Raw genomic sequence first — 24,431 nt, forward strand, 5'->3', positions numbered from 1 at the left:
TGTGTGTGTGTGTGTGTGTGTGTGTGTGTGTGTGTGTGTGTGTGTGTCTGTGTGTGACATACATGCATACTGAGCTGTTTCCATCAAGGCCCTTGGCTGTTGAAGAACCTGCCCGACAAAATCAGGATTGTTGCTGCTCTACTTGTCCTTTCAGTTTGCCTTGAATGTCCCTACATTTTCTGTGCTTTCATACAGCATGCTTCTTTGATGGGATCTTATCGATAAAAAAACATTATTACCTCATTACAAAATATTACAACGCACTTCAGTACAGTACAACAATACAGGAGTCGTATGGTTGGCCCAGTTAGCAGGTAATGTTAGCATTTATGAGCCACAATCGCAGCACCGTTGATGAGATTGTTCAGTTGTCTGGCAACCAGGGGCGGGACAAGAGGGGGGAAAAGGGGTGGCCTGGTCCTTGGGCCCCTGACTAGAGTCAGAAGGTGATAGGTAGTTGGCTTATTAGTATCTAATTCGTTTTTCCACCAATTCCAAGATTTGGCTTTGGATGTACAGGCTAACAAATGAGCTAACAAGCTTGCCAATGTCCATTTACAGTAAATGCGTACTATAAATATCTTAACTGGCTTGCCAGAAGGTTAACCGTTGTCAGCAGTAAGGTTTTATAAACCAGTGATACTACAGAATTCCCTATTTCTATTTTCATAATTACCGTAAAGACCAAGCTCAGGCATGCAAAGAATAACTAGGATTCACAAAACAACAACAGGAACACAGGCAATACAGTCTTGCTGAAGCTGTTGATTTTGGATTTAAATTACATTACTTTGAATTTCACATTCTAGCTGGTTTTCATGTTTTGGAATGATAGTAGTTTTGGGGTACAGTTTCTATTATTTGTATGTGTTTTTATCCATTACACATATGCACCCCCATGATCTTATTTTTTAAATTATTTTTAAAGTTAACAGTGTGTTGCCAGCATTAACTGTGAGATGATACACTGCTTGTGTACACACAAGAGATTCACGAGCCTTCCCTTCTCCTTCCTCCCTGGCCTCTCTCTGTTGCCATGGATACTGCAGGCGGTTGCCAAGCGAGGAGGAGGGCTCGGTGTCAAGTAGCGGCTCCGGGAAGCTGAACACGAGCAAGAGCTCCTCGGCCCGAAGGACGGCGACCGGCAGCAGCAGCAAGAACGGCAAGGAGGAGCTCCACAAGAGGAGCACCAACGGTGAGGAGGAAGATGGAGTCGGAGAGGAAATATGGAGGGGGGGGGGGGGGGGGTTAAGAGATAGACAGAAAGATACAGGGAAACAGTGAGGGAGGGACGAAGTATAAAGAGGGAAAGGAATATGTGACGGATGAATATTTAGATGGATAGACAGACCCACACGCTGATAGATGGATAGCGAGAGATGAATTCTGTCTCTCCTTTACTTTTGCACCCACCACAAAGTCAATCCCCCCCCACCCCCACATTCTCATACTGTAATATTTCACCCAAAGAAAAATTTCTATGAGCTAATGAAGCGCACATGAGTGAACACACTCACACATGCAGTGACTGAGCCTGCCGCTGCATCATTGTATACTCATCACGTCGTTTTACTCACACACACATTGCGGTCATCGGCCTTAACTGAATCAAAACAGACATGCCAGTTGTTTGTATTGAAGTATTTCAGTTTTTTTATTTGGCTTACTTCCTTCCAGGATACAAAAGCTGAAAATGCAGTAAGAGATAAAAGCCAGCGGTTGGCAGTGCCATGTGCCTTAAGTTACTTTTGAGTAGAATCACAGAGGAAAGTCAGGAAAGTGGGGGAGTTGTCAGAGAGTTGTGACAGCACACTGCCAGATTAGGTGTTATTCAAATCCATACAACCCACAGCATACGGTTTGTGCCTCAGAAAAATGACTCATCGTTAAACCTGTGACACTCAGAGGGATCCTCATCCTGGGTGGAAAGACGTTGATGCACTGTGTAGCTATTAAAAACAAATTAGCACTGTAATTTCCCCCCATCGTTATTATTGGGGTTGTGGGTATATTAGCAATTATCTCCATCAAGTCAGAGATGCACGCTGACAACACATTTTCCATTTCAACCAACGTCAACACAAAACGGATAAAAACGCAGCAGGCACGACTGACACTACTACTGAATGAAGTACTCGGTAGGGTGCAACAGAGCACACTACTGAATGGAGAGTGTGCCACACCCATCAGTGATGCTGTTTCGTACTAACGTAGTTAAGTTAAAATAAGTCAACGTGTTGACTTTTGGTTTCACACGGCACATGAACAGCGGCCTCCCGGGTGAAGGTCATGTTTGTTTGACCCATCCATCCTTTTCCCTTCTGTAAAGTTTAGATTTCTTTTTAGCTAACAATTACAATGAAGTTGCACTTGTTAGCTACTATATGGTAAGTACTTATGTTCTTACTTACTACTTATGTTCCCAGTGTGCATCACATTTACAGTATGTTTTAAAGAAAGGAAGTTGCCATTGCCGTGGCAGAACCATTAGAAGAAATAGATAACTCCACATTTTAAAATGCAATTCTATATGTCCGCACGATGCATTACTGTTAACATGCATACATTGGAGTAGTATTCATCTATACAGCTATACAACAGGACTATTAGATACACACACTTGTATCTGCAGCAGCAGTTATCAGTGGTGGCAGTAAATGTAGTGCATCTTTGACATGACTTGTTCAACAGATTACCAAGCAGATCTTTTCCCAGCGGTGCAGACTCACAATTGGTTGCATATGCATCGCTCTGATCACTGATAATGCTGCAACATCGCTTATGCTCAATGACATTCTAGGACGCTGTGATTTTTTTTCAATCTCTTTTGCATCAGCAAGCCAAAGATCACAGTAATTTGTGTGATTTATAGTGTTTACGCAAGCAAACGAACGGATACCCGGAGGGGAGGATGAATAATTATTTCAATTTCTCACTACTGTTCACAGAGAACCGGAGATGGACTGAACTGATTTTAGAAAAAATGAAAAGAGAGACAGGATAAAGGCAGACCGGAGTGCTGTTTAAGAAAATGACAGATTAATACAACTGTAAATCCAGTAAAGTAGAAGCATAGATCCATCATATGAAGGACAGTCAAATATAGTATGGATAAAAAGAAGACAAGATCTGTGTGGAGATGAAATATAATTGAAATGCATTTCATAATAACCTCTGTAATACAACAGGAGAATATTGGACATGTTGCCTCCAATTCTTATTTTCACTTGCATGCTTTTGGTGCTCAGGTTACTTTTTTGATTTAAAACTAATTCGATTTTTTAGTCTTGTCTGACATTTTCAGCTTTTCTGGCAGCTGTTATGTGATTTGAAGGTTAGAATGGACTGATGTGGTTGCTGTGATTTTATTACCCGGGTTAAAGAAATAGTTCGACATTTTGGAAAATAAACTTATTAACTTTCCTGCAGAAAGTAAGGTGAGATGACAAATACCACTCTCGTGTCAGCACACTAAGTATGCCAGGAGCTGGTTAGCTTGGCTTAGCATGAAGACCTCTCTCTCTAAATTTAAAACATGTCAGCACCTCTAGAGCTTGTTGATTTATTTGTTTAATCTACACTCAAACAGAAGTGTAAGATTTCAAATTGGGGTTCAAATTCTGGAATGTTTTTCTTGGTGACCAGAGTCAACTGGCTCTGTCCATAATGAGTGTGCGGACATGAAAGTGGTATCCACTCTGCTGTTTATTAAGATTTTTAAATTACAGCAGCATCTGTGCGGTGTCATTTGGGCATTGATGGTGGCAGACAATGATGATAGACACATTCTCACTAGTCAGTCAGTTTATGCTGCAGAAACATCAGCAATTAAAGGAGTATGGACACATGGTTGCTCTCATGGTGTATATAAAGACACAAAAGCAGGACTTTCCCCCAGGATCCTGCTGTTTATGTCCCGTGTGAAACCAAGTCACTGTTGACTTATTTTACTGTAGTTCTGTTATGTAATTTACGTACTTAGCTATCGCCGGTTACGCAACAATCGTACATATTTTAACCCAAACCACGATCTTTTCCTAAGCCCAACCAAGTAGTTTTGTTGTATAAGTAAACCTAAAAACCAACATTGGAAGTTTACTTTGAGATGAGACTGTATGCATGAAAGGAGCGAAAACTGACAAGCCGTCCTTGACATGTCCAAATCGTATGCTAGAGGGGCACGTAGAGCGTCATACTTTGAAGCGCAGCGCCACTATCCAAGCGTAGGTATTTCACGAGTTGGCAATTGATCTTCATCCTCAGATCAATCCTTGGCCTTCTCTCTGTAGAGCGTCATGTTAATGACACTGGCCTTTTGGTAATCTGTAAGGTGTAAATGCAAAGTATGTTTATGTCCTACACATAGTTATATAACAAAATGGATACATCAACTTTAAACAACTGTTGTAGCCCTACAACGAAGCAGTCTGCCATATGATGTCAGACAGGCAGTGAGTCACAGTGCACCCAGTACAGCACAACCCTGTCCATCTGCTGCTCCCTGCAATTCCATGCACACAAATACATATAGAGCCTCATATACTTTAAGAAGCAGACCACACGCCACACAGCTGATGTTTTCTCATCAAGCAAAACAACATGAAACTGCAGAGACCTGAACACAATTAGTAGAGCTTTGCTCCAATCTAAATTTGGATGGTTGTCCTGATACTTTCATTTCAGCCAGATTTAGACTAATGGCATTATTTTGGAGTGCATAGCAAGGCCAACGTAAGCATAGAAACAACAGGGAGAAAGTAGAAAAGCCAACTTTCACAATTGTGCATGAACACCCTGGTACCAATACATAAAATTGTCTCACACACACACACACACACACACACACACACACACACACAGCCCCTACGCTACATACAAGCAATCCTATTATATTCTTGTTTGGTTGCTAACTTTCATCATTTACTGGGTAGTGTTTTTCTGCTAGTCCCGAAACAACACCTGAGTGTTAACATGTACCTAATAAAACATTAACATTTTGGGAAATAATAGATGCCACTCTCATATTTGTCTGTTCAATACAAGGCTGCAGTCAGCTTATGTAGCTTCAATTAACAGCACAGTTCACCCCCAAATCAAAAATACCTATTTTCCTCTACCCGCAAGCTTTCCCCCTAATTTGACAATTATAATCAGAGTTTTGAACAAAATTGCTGTGTGAATAATGTGGGAACTGACTGAATTTGTGATCATGTAATAATGTAATGCCTCTGTCTGACTCTTGCTAACCGGTTTGTCTTCCTCCCAGACCCGTACGAAGACCATTCTGGCTCTCTGCGTCTCATCACCATTAAACCCATGACTGCTCAGCCAACCTACTCCTACCCCACCGCCTCATCCCACAGCCAAGACTCTGTAGTCCTCAACGGGGAGGTGAGTCCGCACGCACGCACACACACACTGACATATACGTAATGTACACACACCCTCAAGGCTTCGTCGCACTCAGCTGTGAGGTGAGAATGCAGCACTGACAGTACAAGGCAGAGCAAAGACTAGAACATTATGAGTCACACAGATACAGCACAGCAGCATTTTGTAGTTGCGTACGTAAATATGCCAGATGTTTTCCAGTCTTATTGTTTGGTAATGTGTTGCAATAGAAATTACAACTTAAAAAATAAAACGTTTTGATTAAATCAGGGTCGCCAGCTCTCGCTCTCACACTGCCAAAGCAGATCTCACTCTAAATAAGAGGAAGCCACAAAGCTACTCCTTGTATGAAAAATACTGTGAAGGTTGGGCTTGGTCTGCATACAGCACACAGGATGCCTCGCTGTTATCCGCATTTCAGCACCAACATTGGTCCTTGAAGGGCCAGTGTGTAAAATGTCGGGGCATCTATGAACAGAAATAAAATATAATATTCACAACTATATTTTCATTAGTTTATAATCACCTGAAACTAAGAATCTTTGTGTTTTCATTAGCTTAGAATGAGCCATTTGTATCTACATATAGAGCTGGTCATCTTCACAGAGTCCGCCATGTTGTACCGTAATCTTTCTACAGTAGCTCAAAATGGACAATCCAAACACTGGCCTTTCCTGATTTCCAATTACCTGAAGGCCACTGTAGTTCTTTGACAAGATTGTGAAACTGCGGTAACGTGAGCCGAGGAGTGCAAAACATTGGCACCACCAGCAGCCGTCTGACTTCTGTTGTTCCTATAGTCGTGTTATTATGATAAGGACAGCTCACTTTATTGCAGTCTTGGAAAGGAAGGAGTGGACAGAGGGTTACAATCTGCAACCACGCCGCTAGATGCCACCAAAAGTTAGTTTGCGTGGTTGAACCAGGTGGCAGCCTCCGGTTCTGAAAAGCGACGCCAATGCGGAAGTGAGTTAAACTTGCAACTTGATTTATTCCCTCAGTAAACATTGTAAACATGAGTTCATGGTCTCAATCACTAGCTTCAAGTCTTCTTCAATACAGCATCATGTTCATTTAACACATTTTGGTCCATTTAGAGTAAAACAGACAATAAACCAGAGTATGCTTTAGGGTGTGGCTACCTTGTGATTGACAGGCCCGCTACCAGAGCCATATATATTGCAAAAAAACAAGATGGCGACAGTCAAAATCCAAGATGGCGACAGTCAAAATCCAAGATGGCGACGGCCAAAATGCCGAACCAGTGGGTGACGTCACTAGGACTTTGTCCACTTCTCATATACACTCTATGGATCCAACACATTTGCAGTATGATGGGTGATGTCTGCGAAGGGGTACTTCAGTTCATCTGACAGGGCTGTCGAGGAACACCAGCTTCATGCTATAAGTGCTTTATGTTACATTCATCAGTTTCAGGCGTCTGCTGCCCTTCCTGTACTGTAGTATTATCGTAACATTTCCTCATTGCACTGATGCTGAATTTAGCTGTTGCTACAAATCCTCTCCCCTTCTAATCTCTCACCCCTGTCACTTTCCTGGCCGTCCAGTACATCCCCTCTCCTTATTCCACCTCTAGCCGAGAAAGCGATACAATGGCTGATGATAAATCATCGCCCAGCCATTAACATAAGACCACAAAATCCCCTCGGGGGGGGGGGGCTCTCTAGTTTTCCAGTTCATCTGCAATTGATTGAGTGCGCATTAGCAGAAGAATATCATGTTTAGGGTGTGACACGTTCTCTGATTATCGAGCTGTAGGGAATGTTTGTTGAAACACATTGATCCGTCTTGGAAAAGACGGATCCTTCCTTGTTTTGGGCACAAAGAAGAAAGGGCAAAAAACCTTTTGAAAAATTGAACAGTTCATCATAAGAAATGGCAGCAGCTCTCTGTTGGTCCCCTCTAAGCGGATGGAAAAAAATGATTACTTGAATTCAATACTGGAATGGATTGTTTGCAGGCAAACCATAGCGGGCTGAAGCAGAAGTCGGACATCGAGCAGTACAGGAACAAACTGCGCCAGAAGGCCCGGAGGAAGGGCTACGGAGAGTTCTCTCTGTCCGAGACCGGCAGCCACGGTTACAGTCACCGCAACGCCAGGCACGGTCGGCACGACAACGGGCTCAAGGAGCCAATGACTGCTGAGGAGAAGAGGGCCTCTTTCGCAGGATGTCATAAGAGGTATGGAGTAGACATCGAAAACATAGGAATGTTCCTTTACTCACAGGCTTCATTGGCCATAACTGCACCGCAGATGGTTCAACAAATCAAAGGAATCAACCGATGTAGAAATGTTTGACAGTTAAAAGATTCGACTTCCCTGTTAAAGTGGAGTCCAATGTTCATTATTAAAGCATATGAAGGTTTTTCATCATTATTTATGCACTAAAAGCTTAAATAATGATTAAATAATTTTAGGCAGTGCTTAACAAGCTTTCCACCAAGAATTATACATATACTGTAGATGTGTAGCTGTGGAGCATAGTTGCTAAGCAACTGGGGGTGATATTTGGTCAGCACATTAATATTTTACAGTTCATACAGATCAGTGTCTGTTTTGCTTCTCTTTGTTCACTAACTGATTCAACACATCCGACCTTTTGCACAGTTCATGAATCCTTTAAGATTTGCCGTTCAGGCAAAGAAAAGCACTTATTTGCAGAAAATCTGTGGATGTCACAGTTCGGAGTAGCTTGATTGACTAGTGATGTCTGGGATTCAAAGTGCAGAAGCACCACAGCATTAAGCACCTACAGGGTTTTTAAGTACATTTTTGCCTGAAGGAATTCCTGCTTTTGCACACTGTTTGTTTTTATCACCCGTCACATGGCTCCTTTCTTCAAAATTTTGATCTATTTAAGTTTGGTCAAATAAAATCAGGTAAAACTGAGCGCAAGAGTTCACAAAGCCTAAAGTAAATTGAGGGTAAATATTATCAGCAATAAACCGTGACTGTTGTTTTGTATGTGGACAACAGCAAAACAGTTCCGTTGTTGATTTTCCGTGATTTTTCGATTTTGACTTTCCTAAAACTCAAATGTTGAAGTTTTCTGACCCCAAATTCTCCCTTTTCTTACGCCTGTCCATCAGGTACTCCCACCCACGGGAGCCCGCCTATTGGAGCCGGCAGTCTCTGTGCAGCCCAAGCCCAGTAGAGACAGAGATGGACCTGCTGGTGCTGAGAGAAAGATCCAGGAGGGGCATCCGAAACAACGGCTACGATGTGAGTAACGTCGCAAGGTCACAGACCTTCTGATGAAAGCCTGAGTCTTTGTTCTTTCTTGTAGTTTTAAAACACTCAGACCAGAAATTAGGTCAGTGGTGCGCTGAAGAGCACGTCAGAAAAAGCGGGAAAAGACAGCGAATAAAAACATTTTAGTGATTTGAAGCACCTCTATAAGTTTGTGTGGACGATGTGAGGGACTTACTGTCAAAAAATACCCAGAGGCAAGACCATGCAAAGCTTTGAGGAATTTAGAAGATGGATCCTGTAACAAACTGTAATACAGCAGCTGAGGTCCGACCCCTGACCCGGTGAGTCACACAGAGTGATGATGATAAGACCGCTGCTGGATCCTTCTTCCCTGAAGGCTCTCATGATGGCTGTGGCAAAGTAAAGCTCTTCCACTTTTGTCAAACGAATAAAATAATCTCCTGGTTGCATTGATAACTTTAATCCTTTCTTTCCCGCCTTTTCTGATGCCGTGAGCTCACACCTAGGGGATTATCAAATCACCTCCCGATGAACTTCATAAACCTGCACCCAACAGAGAGATAAAGACAGAGGAAGGGAGACCGACGGGGAGGAAATTACATTTAAAGATTAAGGAAAAAGCGATTTCTTCATTAATACATACAGCAGAATATGGAGAAAGGAGGAAAGGGGGAGATAAAATGGGCACAGATAGAGTGAGCGCGAGTGAGATCTCTTTATGCTGCTCCTCTGCTGCACCACAGTAACAGCAGTGACCGCGCTACGACTGAATGTCAATGAGTGTGAATATGATTATGGCCTATTCATGGATTCAGATGGGAGGTGCGATAGCAGCTAACAGCCTTGGAAGTGCCAAACGACACAAGGAGAGCAGAGTGTGTTTATGCAGGAGCATGTACGTTTGTGGGTATTGATACAGGTACGTAGAACCTAGTCGGTTTGGTTTTCGTGCTTTAGAATTGTTGCTTTGTACAACACACCTCAGTGCACTGTATTCACGTTGGTTTGGAGCTGGAGCTGGTTTGCCTGCTTCATGTCTGTGGGTTTGCGCTGTTTTGGCTTTTCTACAGGTATGTTCGGGGATTCAATGTGGTCAGGCTGGGTAATCATTTTATATTATTATTTATTATTGCAATTAGTGGAGTGATATGAACAGATTCCGTTGTCCATGCTGATTTTATTAAAAACTGACAAAATTAGTTAATGAAGTTTTTGTCAAACATCTGATGTCAAGTCAAGTATATCAACAATAATTGCATTGAACATTAATTTACATATTGTATATGTGATTCTGCATACATGTAATATCTATCCATTTTGGAAAATATTCAGCAACTATCGAAGGCACAGTGAGTAAAAACATCTTTATAGACAAAGATAGTACCCCCTTAGTCATCACTTATGAAGTGTGTGGCGGTGTCTGTATCTGCAGATACCCCGCCTTCTGCCTGTATTTTATCTTTTCTTTTCATTTTGCACTTTTTGGAACAATTTTGGGCGTCAATCTCCTATAAAAACGTTGGTGCCAGATCAAACGCAGGGATCCGACAGGAAGCAACAAAAATGCGCCAAATCAAGGCAAATTTAGCGCTGCAAATATATAGCTCTTTCCAAAACAAGAGTGAATCTGGGTTTGACTTTCCCCCGCTGAGGAGCAACGTAACCCGCCTAGAGCCGGGGAGGAGGGGCCAACTCTGAATGTTGAAATAGCAGCAACCGACAAATCGTAGTCATTGTGCCTTTAATATTGTGATCCTCAATCCGGCTATACTGTATTACCCAATATCAACTTGAATTCAATCCAGTTTTACATAATAAAGAGGCATATCACGCAAAAAAAGACAAAACAATCCAGTGAATCATCACTGAATAAATCTAAAAGAATATATGAAAATACGCTCTGTTGGCAGTTTATTAGGTATACCAATCTAATGCAGTCTAATCCAACTCTTCTGCAAAAAACAATCATTCATGAAGGTTAAAATGTTGAAACTGTATTGCTTTGCACCCACAGGTGTTCACATTATCTTGTTCACCTTGTTTGTATCAGTGAGGGTAGGCTAAAAAAACAGAAACACTGTCAGAATAACACAATACAGTTCAACAGCGCCACAAACTACATCCACCAGGATGATCATACAGTGGAATCAACACCTAATAAACTGGAAACTGAGTGAATAGTACATGTTATTGTAACTGATGTAGTCATGTTGCAGGAGAACCTGCTGAGTGGGTGTAGGTTTGATTATTCTACCTGATGATGAGAGAGAAACACCTGAAAACTTTTGTTTTAGACTCCGTTACTTCAAACTTACTGGGAAGCTGCAGACCTTCTGCTCCTGACCATCTTGACTCACAATTTGTTTTCAGTGCTGCCTGTTTTCAGCTTCTGCATCAACACCAACATCCTTCGTATAGTCTCAGGAGCATTTGTTTCTCAGGAAACCAGAAGTTCAAACAGGTGCAAACTTTGAGTTGATGGAAAGGTGTGTGATTTCGGTGTCATTGTCCTCATCGATGAATGCATCCCCGCCCCCCTTGTCCCGCTGTGCTTCGCAGGGCGAGCCAGAACCGTTTGTGGAGACCAACATGGACCGTCTGATGAGCTCCCTGGGTTATGGAGGCGGGTCCACTGACACCGGGACTGGCAGCCTGGGGGTGAAAGCTCACCGTGGCTCCGACTCCTCCACACTCAGCTCCCAGCCATCCATTGATGAGGTCCGCACGCAGATGCACATGTTGCTAGGCAACGCCTTCAGTCTGGCGCCTCCGGACCACGACCCCCCTTCTCCGCCGACCAAGTAAGTTTCTTTTTTTTTTTTTCACTGATTATTTTATTTCTTTGCAATCCGCATTCATTTACAGTATTGTGTGGGAAAGAATAGAGAGAGCTGTTTAAGAATGATCCCAAGCTAAGGCTGTTTTTCACAAAGCAGAAAAACAGGAAAACTGAAGACTGTCGACTGAAACTTTTTTTTTTATCTTCGCCAACAGCCACCACCGTCATCACCACCATGCCCACAGAGCCTACAACCCGTCCCACACCAGCCACTACAGTGACGGGGTGACCAGCGCCCCAGGGACCATGAACCATCCCTGTGGAGGCAGGCAGAGGAGTGCAGGATACGAGGACATGCACCAGTGTAGCCTGCCCAAACCGGTGAGCACTAACAGGAAGTTTAAAGGGCAGATTCCTTCACTTACCTCTCTAGTGGTATCTAGGCATGCATATCTGTTTCCCACATAACTGCCTCCACCAAAATACAATGGAGGTAAATGGAATTCCTTAGGTGGTGCTCACAGCTTTTCGACTGAAATATGATAGACTTTGTTTTCAAAAAGCTGTTTTTACTATGTCTTCAGTACAGCGTTGTCGAATAGGATAGGTTGAAATACTTTGTGATATGATGGGTAATAAAGATTTATTAAAAGCACAAAAGAGGCAAAATATACACTTGTGACAAGTATGCATTTTACTTGATAGACAAGATGAGAATATAAGTGAAAATGTACTCTTTTGTCTCAAATAGGATAAAACCACTCTTTCATGATTAAAGTAGATTTAATATGTGAAATCAGAAGAGGTGGAAAAAAGTGTTTAAATCCTTTACTTAAGTTAAAGTGGCAAAAGCACCATTAAGTATTAATTCCAACAACATGAAAATATTTTCATACTATTAACTATTAACTAACAACTACGTGACTTTTAGCCCACTTTAAGAAAGCCATCAAGCTGTAAAAAATAAAAGTAATGGACATATTATCACCTTATAAAGTTATGAGAAATTATAGACTGTATACAGTCTGTGTGGCTTAAGTGGCTTCCAACGAATCCATTTCAAACAGAACAAGATTAGCGTTCATTTGGAGTCGTGTTTGGTCCAACATTCACTCTCCTTTTTAGCTCTGTTTTGGTCTCCACCAATTCTTGAGAAAAATCTCAGGCTCTTTAGCAGCAAAATGCTGTTCCCCAGCTAGTCGCTAACTCTGTCTGACGTTTGGTGCTGGATAGGTAGTGTGCAGTTGGAAAACAAGAGCTGAGAGTTGTTAGAGAGAATCAAAACAGTAGTCTGTGGCCGAAAAACCCCCAAAACTATTAGCTATAAGAAACTAAAACCCTCCGTACAGCCGGAGCCAACTGCAGAGTTGGCTAATGATTTACTGTGTGTTCACCTCTCAACGACACCTGTTAGATTACACATAGTTATTTAATCCACTGCTTATATAAAGAACATTTTATAGCCGCTTAGAAGTAAAAAAAAATATGAATCAAAAAGAACTCAATATGAGTTTAGAATGTTACATTTTTTATTAATCAATTAGCAGGTCCATGTCAGGCTTATCTTCTCTTCTACTTGCTTCTTAAAAATGTGTGGTGTTTTTTGATCATACCATAGGCTTTGCTTGTAAAGTCTATATATGTAAGGTAAATCTTTGTAGCCACAAGGTTGCTGTTATTGGGATACGGTACAGTAGTAGGTGCAGAAGTACAATGTTGCACAAAATGAGAATACTCAAATAAAATAAAAGTACTTAAAGGTTTGTTACTTGAGTTAATGTACTTCATAACTTTACACCTCTGAAAATCTGAATTCTAGCTTTTATGTTATGTCAAAATGTCACTCGGTGACCAAAGCATAATGCTGATGTTGGCTAATAGTCCTGGTACAACAACAAAAAAAAGCCAGAAAAGCCAGCGGAAGTGGTCTCAGTGTGTGAATTGCCAACTGCTGATCGGCAAGGGAGAAGCTTTACGGAGATTAAAGAGACTGAGGACTAAACACCCACCAACAGACAACAAGCCTCACGCAGCTTGAATCTGTATTTATATTTGGTTTTGCTCTGATCAGACACCCATCTGATTTTCCAGCCATCTTTGTTTGTCAGGATTTGTTTGTTGCTCCTTCCACTTTTCTTCTTTGCATTTTACGCTCCGTAGAGTCCACATGACAGTTTCTGAATGTGTCTAAGTTCCATGTCTGGCTCCTGCAGGGTTTCCGGTTCACCCAGCTTCCTGATATGGGCATCGGGTCTCCCCCGCCGCTGATCCCCTCAAGACCAGGACCGCCACCCGGGACCTCTTTGCGACGGTACCACACTCACCCACACGACTACAGACACTATCTATTCAAAATCACAAAAAAAGAAAAACTTTTAAACAAATAAAAACACTGCGTCTTCGGTAAAGGACAAGATATGGACTAATGCCATAGAAGTAAATGCTCTACCAATTAACGAAGCGTCCACTGTGTCAAAAGAAACATTCACACATGGCATTTGAAAGCAGTCCTTAATAATGAATTCCCAGCCTATCAAAATGCAGCGCTGGAGCTAATCACTGTATCAGATGGATGTATCATTTATTGGTAGGGACCACAGGAGAATGCAGATTGAAAAATAGCTACAGAACATTAATCAACATCATTTGAACCGCCTGCCCCCCACATCCACTCTCTCTCTCTGTGCCGCTCGCTTCTCTCTCTCTCCGCCATATGTTGGCATGCATCATTTGAACTGAGCAGCTTCTTCATTTAAATGCTGTTGCTGTGTGCACCGTGTTGCTGGGCACTTTAGTGCTGGCAGAGAGTCATCGACTGCTCAGCTGTGGTGGATTGCACAAAGGGACATGTTTGCCATCTAGTGGAGAAACTGAGACGACAACGCTTACGAGTAAACATGTTACAGCTGCGATTGACTACAGACTCACAGGAACGAACACACACTCGGCAGGGAAATGCACACATTTTGATATGTAGGACAAAATTAAGTTGTTTGTATTTTGCGTGACAGAGACATCTCTCTGTTGGTTTTACATTTCTCTAACTATGTGTGTGTGTGCGACCGTTACACTTGCTTTAAAACCAGAAACAGAACTGTGTAAGTACTTAATAAGTCAGCTCGTCATACATTAGTTCCTCTGTGCCCTCCGGGAGGAGGAACGCAGCATTTTAATTCCTCCTTAGTATGCATGGTGCATTATGGTCCTGAGAGCCCTGGCAACGACATCATCTGTCCTCCGGTTTCCTACTGTAGCGTTGCATGTACAGGTGCCGAGGTTCTAGGAGGTAGAAGAGGCACAAGAGGATGATGATAAAAACCTGTTCACTATTTTTTCAGATGTTGAGGTCATGAGTCAAAAAGTGTATATATATATATAATAACATAACCCTATACAAAAACAGTGTCCATGGAATTAAGGTAATAGTGCAAACAGAGGTAGTAGTGCAGTTTGACTGATTAATTGTTCATCAGAGTGACGGCCAGTGGAAAGAAGCTGTTCCTGTGTCTGGTGGTTTTGGTGTACAGAGCTCTGTAGCGCCTACCAGAGGGGAGGAGTTGGAACAGGTTGTGTCCAGGGTGTGAAGGGTCTGCAGTGATCTTTCCTGCCCGTTTCCTGACTCTGGAGGTGAACAAGTCCAGGATATAGGGCAGGCTGGCACCAATGACTCTCTCTGCAGACCTGACAATCCGTTGTAGTTTGTTTCTGTCCTGTTTGGTGGTCGATCCAAACCACAGAGAGATGGAAGAACAGAGAACAGACTGGATGATAGCCGAGTAGACTGGATGATAGCCCAGTATATTGTTACAATTAAGATTCAGCTCGTTTTCCAATAAAAATCTCAAGGTACTCGAAGTTGTCTACAGAGTCTACCAGCTGTCCCTTGATAATAGTACGCTGAAGGGTTGAGGACTGTTGCCTAAAATCAATACTCATGTTTCAGAGTGTCATTTAATTGAAGGAATGCAATGTCACACCACTGTGTAGTTTCATTGATAAAGATGTTTTTCATGGCAGCAGATTAATTGAAGTTTTTGATGAGTAACCATAATGTTGTTATCATCCAAGGTAGACGTATCACAAGCTATTCGATTGTGAAGCGATGGTATATATACTCTGTATGATATGAAGCTTGTTTTCAGAAAAACACGTTTTATTTGCACGTTACCCACAATCCTACAGTGTAATCTTATTGATGGAGCTTGCTGTCACTATGGCAATGTGTACCGCACCCGCGAACGGCTAGTGATGCTACTTGCTGGTCCATGGCCTGCTCCTGGATTTCAAACCGAACCCGTTTGAATCGGTCTTCGTTTTAAATTAACAACAGTTGGTTTTAAAGTTTTTGGGGAGTTTCTAGAGTCGGCTTGTCGGTATTCGCAATAGTTTATTGGATGAGAAGTTCATTCACTCTTAAAATAATTATGTACACAGTCTAGTTTCCTTGACTTGTTTTCCATTTTTGGAATTCTTTTTCCATTGCTCCGGATCAAATGTTTTATCATCTCAATTTAATCTCGTAGTTTGTTTGCTTGGTTCCATGTTTAAAACTCTTTATGTAAGGATTTTCTAAAACGTCAATGAAGTGAATAAATGGGAAATTTTGGAACTGGAGCGCTTCAAAACGTGTCAGACACTGTTGAGCTCAGCTTCTTTCAGTGCTTACTCTTTAAACCTCTATAGCCCGAGCGAGCCCCATTTGGGGTTCGAGTACCGGTACCGAGGTTCTGAATGGACTTTTCATCAAGAAATATCAAAAATGCTCCAGACATATTAAATACCGAATTAAAAAAATGACCAATCTATTTTACGCATGGGGGTTGAGCCCAGCGTATCAAGATTTTTACTGACTGGTGGCTCTCAGTTTTCTAAATAACCCCCCTGACGGCTTTCAATGGACTATTCCGCAGCTAACAAGGTGTCACATGATGAAATCCGCCAATCACAGGCCTTACCAAAGGCTTAAAGAGACACAGACTGAGAGGAGATTTATTCATGGATGAGAGTTATGACAGCTGAAAATAGCTGAACATGGCGGAAAATTATGCCAAACTGCTTTATTATGATGTATTGAACACTCTTAGTGATAAAGCAAGTGAATATATAGTTAATATGTAGTTATATAGTATATAAAATTAGAATAGAGCAGCGCAAAATCTGGTTCCACAAATGAGAATTCGGCTTGAAACTCTGTACTCAGACCTCATTTATGCTGGCCTGCTTCACTCAATCTAAGTAAAATTAGCTTGGAGAGACCACAAACCTGTTGTGCTATGACTGTGGAGTATTTTTAGGCTTCAATCTGCATTATTTCAAAAAAAATGTTCAATAAAAGTGCTTTTGAAACTTTTCAATTTGAGCTGTGTGCCATCTTCATTCACTATTAACCAGCAACAGATACACATCTTTACACATCTGAACAAGTCTCTCACAAGTTTTACCTGTATTATACCATCAAAATTATTAAAATAGACCTTGTAGTTTCAGATCTACAGTCTTTAAGTATGGGTATGCAATTTTCGAGTAGAGGCCTAAAAATAGGGCTAGGGCTATAGAGGTTTTAAATGACCTTCAAACTGCTTTTATCTCTTACTCTTCCGGTAACGAGTCACCTGCTTCGAGGAGATGTCTGTTCTGTTGACCTGCTGTATTCTTCCTATGTTTGTATCACTTTGGTCAGCTCATGTTGTTTTAAATGTCCTGTAGAAATAGATTTGACTTGACTTCAGTCTGTCAACTGAACTGCTTCAGGGCTTAAACTTGAAGCAAAAATGTCAAATGCTTTTAGAGCGGTGGTTCTCAACTGGTCTGGCTGTGGGACCCACCATCACCCCTTAATGACAAGCTGCGACCCACGACCCAAATTATATATATATATCTATATATATATAATTTTTATATTTGTCAGGAAGTCTAGTGTCAACTTGTCAGAATACCCATATTTGATTGGCTGAGCTGCATCACGTGATGTGATTCACAACGCATTGGTCTGTGTTTTTCCTGCACCGCTGAACAAGTGCCGTAAATGCTGGAATAATTCTGCTGCATAAAAAATGCCCTTCAAAATAAAATCACATTTTTTATTTTTTTTGTCAGGCAAAGGCCCGCGACCCACTGAAAACGGGTCTGCGACCCACTGAAAACGGGTCCGCGACCCACTTTTGGGTCGCGACCCACCAGTTGAGAATCACTGTTTTAGAGATTACCCTCACACACTTAAATCCCTTTCAGTGCTTCAACCGCAATTGTCCCTCAACTTTGCTTCAACCTAAACTGCAACCCCCCCTACATCTTTTAGACATTCTAACATGTGTGTTCCACCTCATTGCAGAGAAACGAAGGAGTAAACAAAGATTTTCTCCTCACTTGAAATTTGAGGAATACGTGGAGATTTAGCTTTGTGCTGCTGTATTCAGCAACTGGTGTAAATTTGTTTGACAGTTGTGTGATAACTTTATATCAGGTGAACCTCTGTCTCTCTTTTCCACTGACAGTTCCACCCCCGATGTTAGTCTGAAGCCCCGTGTGTCAGAGTCCTTAGACCTGCAGGCCCAGCAGCACAACGGTGCCCCCTATATGCCGCTGTCCAGGACGCCCTTCCCCGCTGTCACCGTCGACCAGTCCATCACCACCTACTCAGGTATGAGTGCCGGCGTTGAAATGCAGACAGTAGCTATGATGAAGTGAAGTTGAGTCATTGGCTAAATCCACCTTTACATCTCACAGGAAACCCAATAACAGCAGTCTACGCTATATCTGCCAACCACCCGGGTTACTCAGACTACTTTGTCATGTCACCGCCGTCCTCGTACCATAGCCCGTCCTGGATGTCCTACCCACCCGAGCCAGAAGACCTGCCGCGGCAGTGGAACGACACACCGGTGAGACACACGCAGCACCGTTATGATGTCTTTTAACACACGACAAGCTGCAAACACTTTACCTGTGCCAGTATTTCTTTTTCTCCGGTGTGTGAAGCACTTCCTCTCTTCTCCCCTCAGAACTCGCGTCATCTTGAAACCATCTGCTGAAGTCATCTGCCTGTGACACTGAGTGGGAACTGATAGCTTGGTGGGTCATATAATCTTAGCACTGCTATCTTATGTTGTCATGTTTGTATAGTGAGTGGAAAATGTATATGCTGTATGTATATATATATATATATAGTATTAGATATCATATGTTAAGGTGTTAGATATACCTGCCTTTATCGACATACAGTATATCAGCATGCAACAATAAAGAGTCCATCGTAATTAATTGAAACAAATGACCAGATTAAAGCCATTACACACTGGATAAATGTCACGGAAATGCTAAATACTCGCCTGCAAATAATATATATCTCGGGCTTTTATTTTACAACATATGGTATATTCTGCCTTTGTCAAGGTTGAAAGGAGTAATACAGTTAGCAGTCTAGATTCAGACTAAAGAGCACTCATAATAAATATCTCTCCATTTTATTTCTACTGTTCTGTGTACATTTTGTTCACCATTGCACACTATTTTGTGCAATGAAAACATAATGAAGAAAAAAATAGTCTGCAAACCATTGCTTTGGTGCGGCAGTTTATATTCCAGAAGAGGGAAAGGAGAAGTGGATGGTGCAACACAGGCTATTTCGTAACCCCAATAGTCCGGAAAAAGTCCCATTTGTCCGAAGGCCCGTTATCCTGAAAACAAACGGCCATTGTTCTAAAGACCCATTGCTCCGATAATATACAGTCTCTCTGCAACAAACAGAAGAAGCACATCTGACGACATTGGGCCTTCCCAAAATATATCTTTTTACCACCGTGGCGGAGGCATGACCCCTTTCTCTGCCTCTGGTTGGCTTATCTGGATACACTTACACTAACTAACTCACTCATTATTTGGAATAATGGGTTATCAAAACAATGGGTAGTCCCCCAACACAGCTAATAGTTTTGGACTCATCCCCCTCAAAGGTCAGCACTGTCAAGATGGCTTGCTGTTGGTCAACAGCAGGTATTTGTGTGTCAATGTTTACCAAAGTGGAATTCTAAGCAGATTTCACCATTTTAAATCGTGGTGGTCCAGGACGTTGTACTGAACGGACACACAAATAGTAGCTGCATAGTAAAGAAATGTAACCTAAATCTGTAATGGAGGAGCAGGTTGGTTTATGTGCTCAATGTGTTTTTTCTTCAGGTGTCTCTTTGGATTGGCAGAGGACCTCCCTCTCACCACAAACTCTGGAGCTTTATCACCACTCCTACACTTCAGCCCGGCCCGGCCTTCCTCCTGTCTGATTTAATCATCACCGCCCCCTCGGTATCCCCAGCCGACCCCTACTCTCCACTGGGCCGGCTCAACGCGTTTCTCATCCTCTACAACTCCTCTGCCCCATGAGCGCCTTCACCTCCCTGTCCAAAGCTCTGCTTGTTCAGCCGTAATTCTCTCTCTTTCTGCATTCTCGCTCTGCTTCCTGAGCCCCGTCGACTCACTGGCCCTCACTGGCCCCTCTGGAGCCAATAGTCACCATCTCTAAGTAGACTGCCTCCTCTGTGGGGACCACCGTTGTACAGAAAGAGGCCCCCTCACACTGCTGAACTGAACTGAGCTGTGCTGCGTGAAGCTTGTACCGTGCTTCCCTGAGTAATGCCACACACGTGTGCAGTGTGGATGAACAGGGTGAGTACAGTACATTGTGACATACAGGGCCAACTTTCAACGCAGTTCTCCGCCCCAGCAATCATCATACAGTAACTGCCATCTGCCCAGCACACAATGGTACACAGCGCTGCATTATCAGTACGGTAGTGCCCCAGCCGTGGGCAGTAGTCCGCTCGTCCTCTGGAACTGGACTGGACCATCCTGGACTTGTCTCTGATTTCCACCATAAAGCCAGGAAAGCTGTACTGACTTAAAACTGTGTGTATTTTTTTGTCGATGAATCCAAATTCCTACTGTATGTAAACATTCTACAGCTGGTTAATATGTGTATTTTAAACTTAAGTGAGAAAAAAAAATGATTTAAGGAAAAGGGGAAAAAAAAACCTCTTGTCTTGAGCCGTCTCAATTTCAGTTTTTGGACATTTATGTGCGTTTGTCTTTTACTTTTGTGCATTGATTGTTATCAATGGATTACTGTACAAAAAAAAAAAACGTAATGAGTGTTTCTCTTTCACTCACCTTTATTCAAGGCAAAAAAATATATAGTTCATTCTTCAAAACAGAGAAATCGGCGGCTTAGTTGTCCGTGGTTATGATGACATTTCTGTACTTTAAAAAAAAGAATGACTTTGTTTACTTATTTCCTTCATCAGATTCAGTAGTAAAAAACAGGAATACGTCACTATGTTCCGTCGATCATCCGATGATGACGTTTTTGTCTGCTGATCATTAGGCAGACCTGGGTCGACTGCTCTAATTAAAATCCAATCACGTGCAGTTCTGTGTTTTGTAGCTTTGCAGCCGCTGCAGAGTTTGTTTTGCTCCTCAAGTTAAAGATTTAAAAAAAAAAAATCACTGACTACATGATGACTTGGATTTGAACCTATTCCAATTCTGGTCTGACTCAGGTCTGTTGAGATTATGTGAACACACCAGTATTCTTAGAAAAGCAGTTATTTTACTTGAAAGGTGTCTACTGTGTTCTACTGTATAACGATTTGACTTTTGGTTTGTTTTGGTCTTGATGAAGAGGGATGCGTATTTGGTCACTGGACTATGGTTTAGTACTGTTCAAGAGACTTGCCGGGCTCAGATGAGCTGCATATGTAACGATTAAGTGTAATACTGTACATAGCAGATGATTTAACGAAGAGATTTATGCAAGTACTGTGGGAGGGATAATACTGCGCTTGACATTTTTCTGATGCCATTTTTCCTTCCTTTTGTTTCCACTGCGTTTTGTAGGGGGGGGACCTTCTGAAGGATGCACGCCTCATTTGGATCATCTTTTTTTTCCCAATCTATAAAGGAACAGATGGAGTGTTTCGAGTGACATGCAGTAAAAAGGCAGATCTTACCCTGCATTTACAGTTTTCTTTATTCTTGAACAAAGCTAAAATAGCCATAATAGTTGAAATAATGTAATTGTTTTAGTACAAAGAATGTCACAGTCTAAATTATATTCACCCTCATTTTTTCTGAGGAGAACTGGAATTGTGCAAGCACGCTGTATTTAAGGCTCCTCATCACTTAGATGTACCAGAGGAGATTATAGCCATTTGTTAACTTCACCAAGATATACAGTGTTATGTTAAAAGTGGCAAATGAAACCAAATGGCAGTATATCAGATAGGAAATGATGAGGCGAGGAACAGAGATATACTATGGATAGAAATAGTGAAGCTAGTAACATGAAATGAGCACTTTTATAAAGAGCCCAAACCTTGGCAGAAACGAGCAAACTTTGGGATTGCTTTTAACTAAGCCGGAAACTGTAAATGCATAATCAAAGCAGAAAGGTTTTGAATGATCTTTTTTAAAGCTAATTTACAATCTATGTACTTTTTTTTGGGATCCCTAGACGGGGCCGTAGCTACCGGTGACCACACACATGACGTGTGCGCAGAATCAAGTTAGGGAACGGGACCGGAGTTTACATAATAGAATAAGACAAAAGTTATGCACAAGTTGATATTTTTCATAAATTCTTAAATGTAGCATTGAAACAGCATTGCGAGAGCTAGGTAGGGAGATACAACTTCCAGAAATCTTTTTAGGCATTTAAATTGATACATTAAGGGAACATTTCCAGAAAATGTCTTAGGGGAAAAGGGTCGTATTAGGAGACTTTGTACCGTTGACCTTGGTATTTCTACAATCCTGGCTACGGCCCTGCCTCTATTTGACTTGAAGTTTAAATTCCTCCATTCAATATCTACATCCATTTAACCTGAAGTAGCACGGGTACAAAGTCGTCTTTTCCAGCTCAGCCAAGTGTTTAAAATGACCGCCCATTTTTAAATCCAGGCCTGCACATGACGAATATTAGACGTGGCTAGTAAAGAAAGCAAAGGTATGAGATGACGGTGCTGGACCATTATGAGTGCACATGGTGCTATTAGTGTTTTTAATCATCATCATCATCATCCTCTTCATCACTGGAGATCTGCAGCAACAATCATACTCGGTGTACAAACTCATGTGGTCGAAACGAGAAAAAAAAAAACTTCCACTCAATCATTCCGTTTGACTCCATGTTGAAGAGAGCGGGCAGGTGGGTTTTTGGTTTTTAAGCAGTGATTTTAAGAAGGGAGACTTGATGCTATGCTATAAATTGATGTGCAATGTTTGTGCTTTACACGGGTAGCGGCGAGATGCTTTTTTTGACGATGGACTCTGGGATGGACTGACAGCCAATAGTTCTTTCTCTGCCGTTTGAGCCGCGTCACAATGCTGTGACATCGTGGCGGCGCTGATGATGTCACGCTGTCGTTGATGAAGTCACAGTGGCGACAACGATGAATGCTGTTGGATGTAGTTATGCAGAAAACGTTTTGGTGAAATTCAAACAATAAAGACAAATTACAATTCTCTTTGTTGTAGTTTTCTTTGTGTGTCATCTACTCTTTTTCTGCAGATGTTGCCTTGCTGACATTTGGTCCATGTTATTCACTAATGAACCGCTGTGCATTTACAGTAGATCCCTGTCCCATGACCACTAGAGGGAAGCAGACACATACAGTACAGGCCCTTGTCTCCAGCGTTCCTTCACACACGCTGCTTTCATAGCAAGTGATCAAAAGTACTTGTTTTTTCATATTTGTGTTGTCTGTGCTGGCAGCCACATGTAAAAGAAGGGAAATACATTGTGTTTTAAGGTTGAGGCAGTGGCGTTATGAATAAAACATGTTTTGGAGAATAATTTCTGTCCCCGAGATGAGAGCTGGGTTGCTGTAATAGCCTCCTGTCACCGACCTTGACTCTTCCAATGCAAGCAAGCTGTTAGTCAACAGGAGGAAATGTGGCTGCGGTGCGGCGGAGGCCTTTTTTTTTTTGTAAATTACAAAAACACAGCCATGAATCACAATACAGCCAGCCCTGCTGATTGCAGCCTAAAGGACTGGGTATATGTAACCGGAGAGAATTACATTTTCTTCAGAGAATTTTGGAATGAAAAAAAACTCAAAAGATAAAGGTTGTTACAAGTTTGTTTCTTGTAGTCGACATGAAGGAAAGCTTTCCATGACTGGCTCGCACCAGCTATTTGTGAATCCATCACTAAGTTTCTGTTCTCTGTAAATAGTTTCAAACTTAGTGACTTTACTAAACTGGGTTTCACGGTTCAAACTAAAAGAATGTCTGAGTAATGTACAAATTGGTTGCTGATTGGTGCTGTCCGATATATCATCAGCACAGTTTGCGTTACACACTCTAGCGTAGTCAGCAACCTTATCAGCAACACACCTATTTGTCGGCAGGTTGGCATAGTCAACCCAATGCATCATGGGAAAATCCCCCTCTAGGTTTCAGCTACTAGCTAACTTAGTGATGGCGAGATGAAGCTTCATGAAGCATTGATGCTTTCAAGCTAAATTGTTCATAAAAGGCTTCATGTGCTCACAAAACCACCTATTGGCCAAAGAGTGTAAAACAGGCATATTCTTAGGTTTACAGTTATGGCTGTTGGAAATGGTAATGTAATCCACTTATATATATTATCTCATGTATTGTGATTATATAACATAACTGTATATTAAACAATAATTTTCTTTTGAGTACTGCATCAATTTTGTGTAAACCAAGCCTTAGGTCAATATTTGTATATTATAGTGGCTATGGGGCAATATTAGTGTTCTAAAACTGGGAAGTGGCAGTGGTTTAACCGGGCAGAGGGCAGGGTTTATATTACTGACAAAATCTCCCAGCAAAATCTGAACCACTTGCTGAACCAGTCAAGTGTTACGGACGGGCTGCGAGGCTTCAATGACGTCATTGGTCGAAAACAATACAAGCCTCTCGATACGCGCATCGCGGAAAACTTCTGGGATTTCTATAGTAAATGATATACAGCGACTTTGACTCTTCCGATGCAAGCAAACTGTTGGC

General features: G+C 41.8%; 1 protein-coding gene across 2 annotated transcripts in view; it reads left to right on the plus strand.

Moving 5' to 3' along the window:
• The window catches only part of kiaa1549la (KIAA1549-like a), a 97,200-nt gene extending 74,283 nt beyond the window's left edge, over positions 1 to 22,917 (plus strand). For both annotated transcript variants that reach the window (XM_031875691.1, XM_031875692.1), the window contains exons 14-24: positions 1,050 to 1,195; positions 5,267 to 5,391; positions 7,373 to 7,593; positions 8,503 to 8,635; positions 11,186 to 11,427; positions 11,621 to 11,786; positions 13,619 to 13,716; positions 17,900 to 18,045; positions 18,132 to 18,286; positions 18,407 to 18,476; positions 19,581 to 22,917. In XM_031875691.1, coding sequence (XP_031731551.1) covers positions 1,050 to 1,195; positions 5,267 to 5,391; positions 7,373 to 7,593; positions 8,503 to 8,635; positions 11,186 to 11,427; positions 11,621 to 11,786; positions 13,619 to 13,716; positions 17,900 to 18,045; positions 18,132 to 18,286; positions 18,407 to 18,436 — 1,462 coding nt within the window. In that variant the 3' untranslated portion in view covers positions 18,437 to 18,476; positions 19,581 to 22,917. The remainder of the gene's footprint in view (positions 1 to 1,049; positions 1,196 to 5,266; positions 5,392 to 7,372; positions 7,594 to 8,502; positions 8,636 to 11,185; positions 11,428 to 11,620; positions 11,787 to 13,618; positions 13,717 to 17,899; positions 18,046 to 18,131; positions 18,287 to 18,406; positions 18,477 to 19,580) is intronic.
• The last annotated feature ends 1,514 nt before the right edge of the window (positions 22,918 to 24,431 follow it).

Source organism: Anarrhichthys ocellatus, unplaced genomic scaffold (genome assembly GCF_004355925.1).
Source record: "Anarrhichthys ocellatus isolate YVR2014 unplaced genomic scaffold, GSC_Weel_1.0 scaffold93, whole genome shotgun sequence".
Classification (NCBI taxonomy): Eukaryota; Metazoa; Chordata; class Actinopteri; order Perciformes; family Anarhichadidae; genus Anarrhichthys; species Anarrhichthys ocellatus.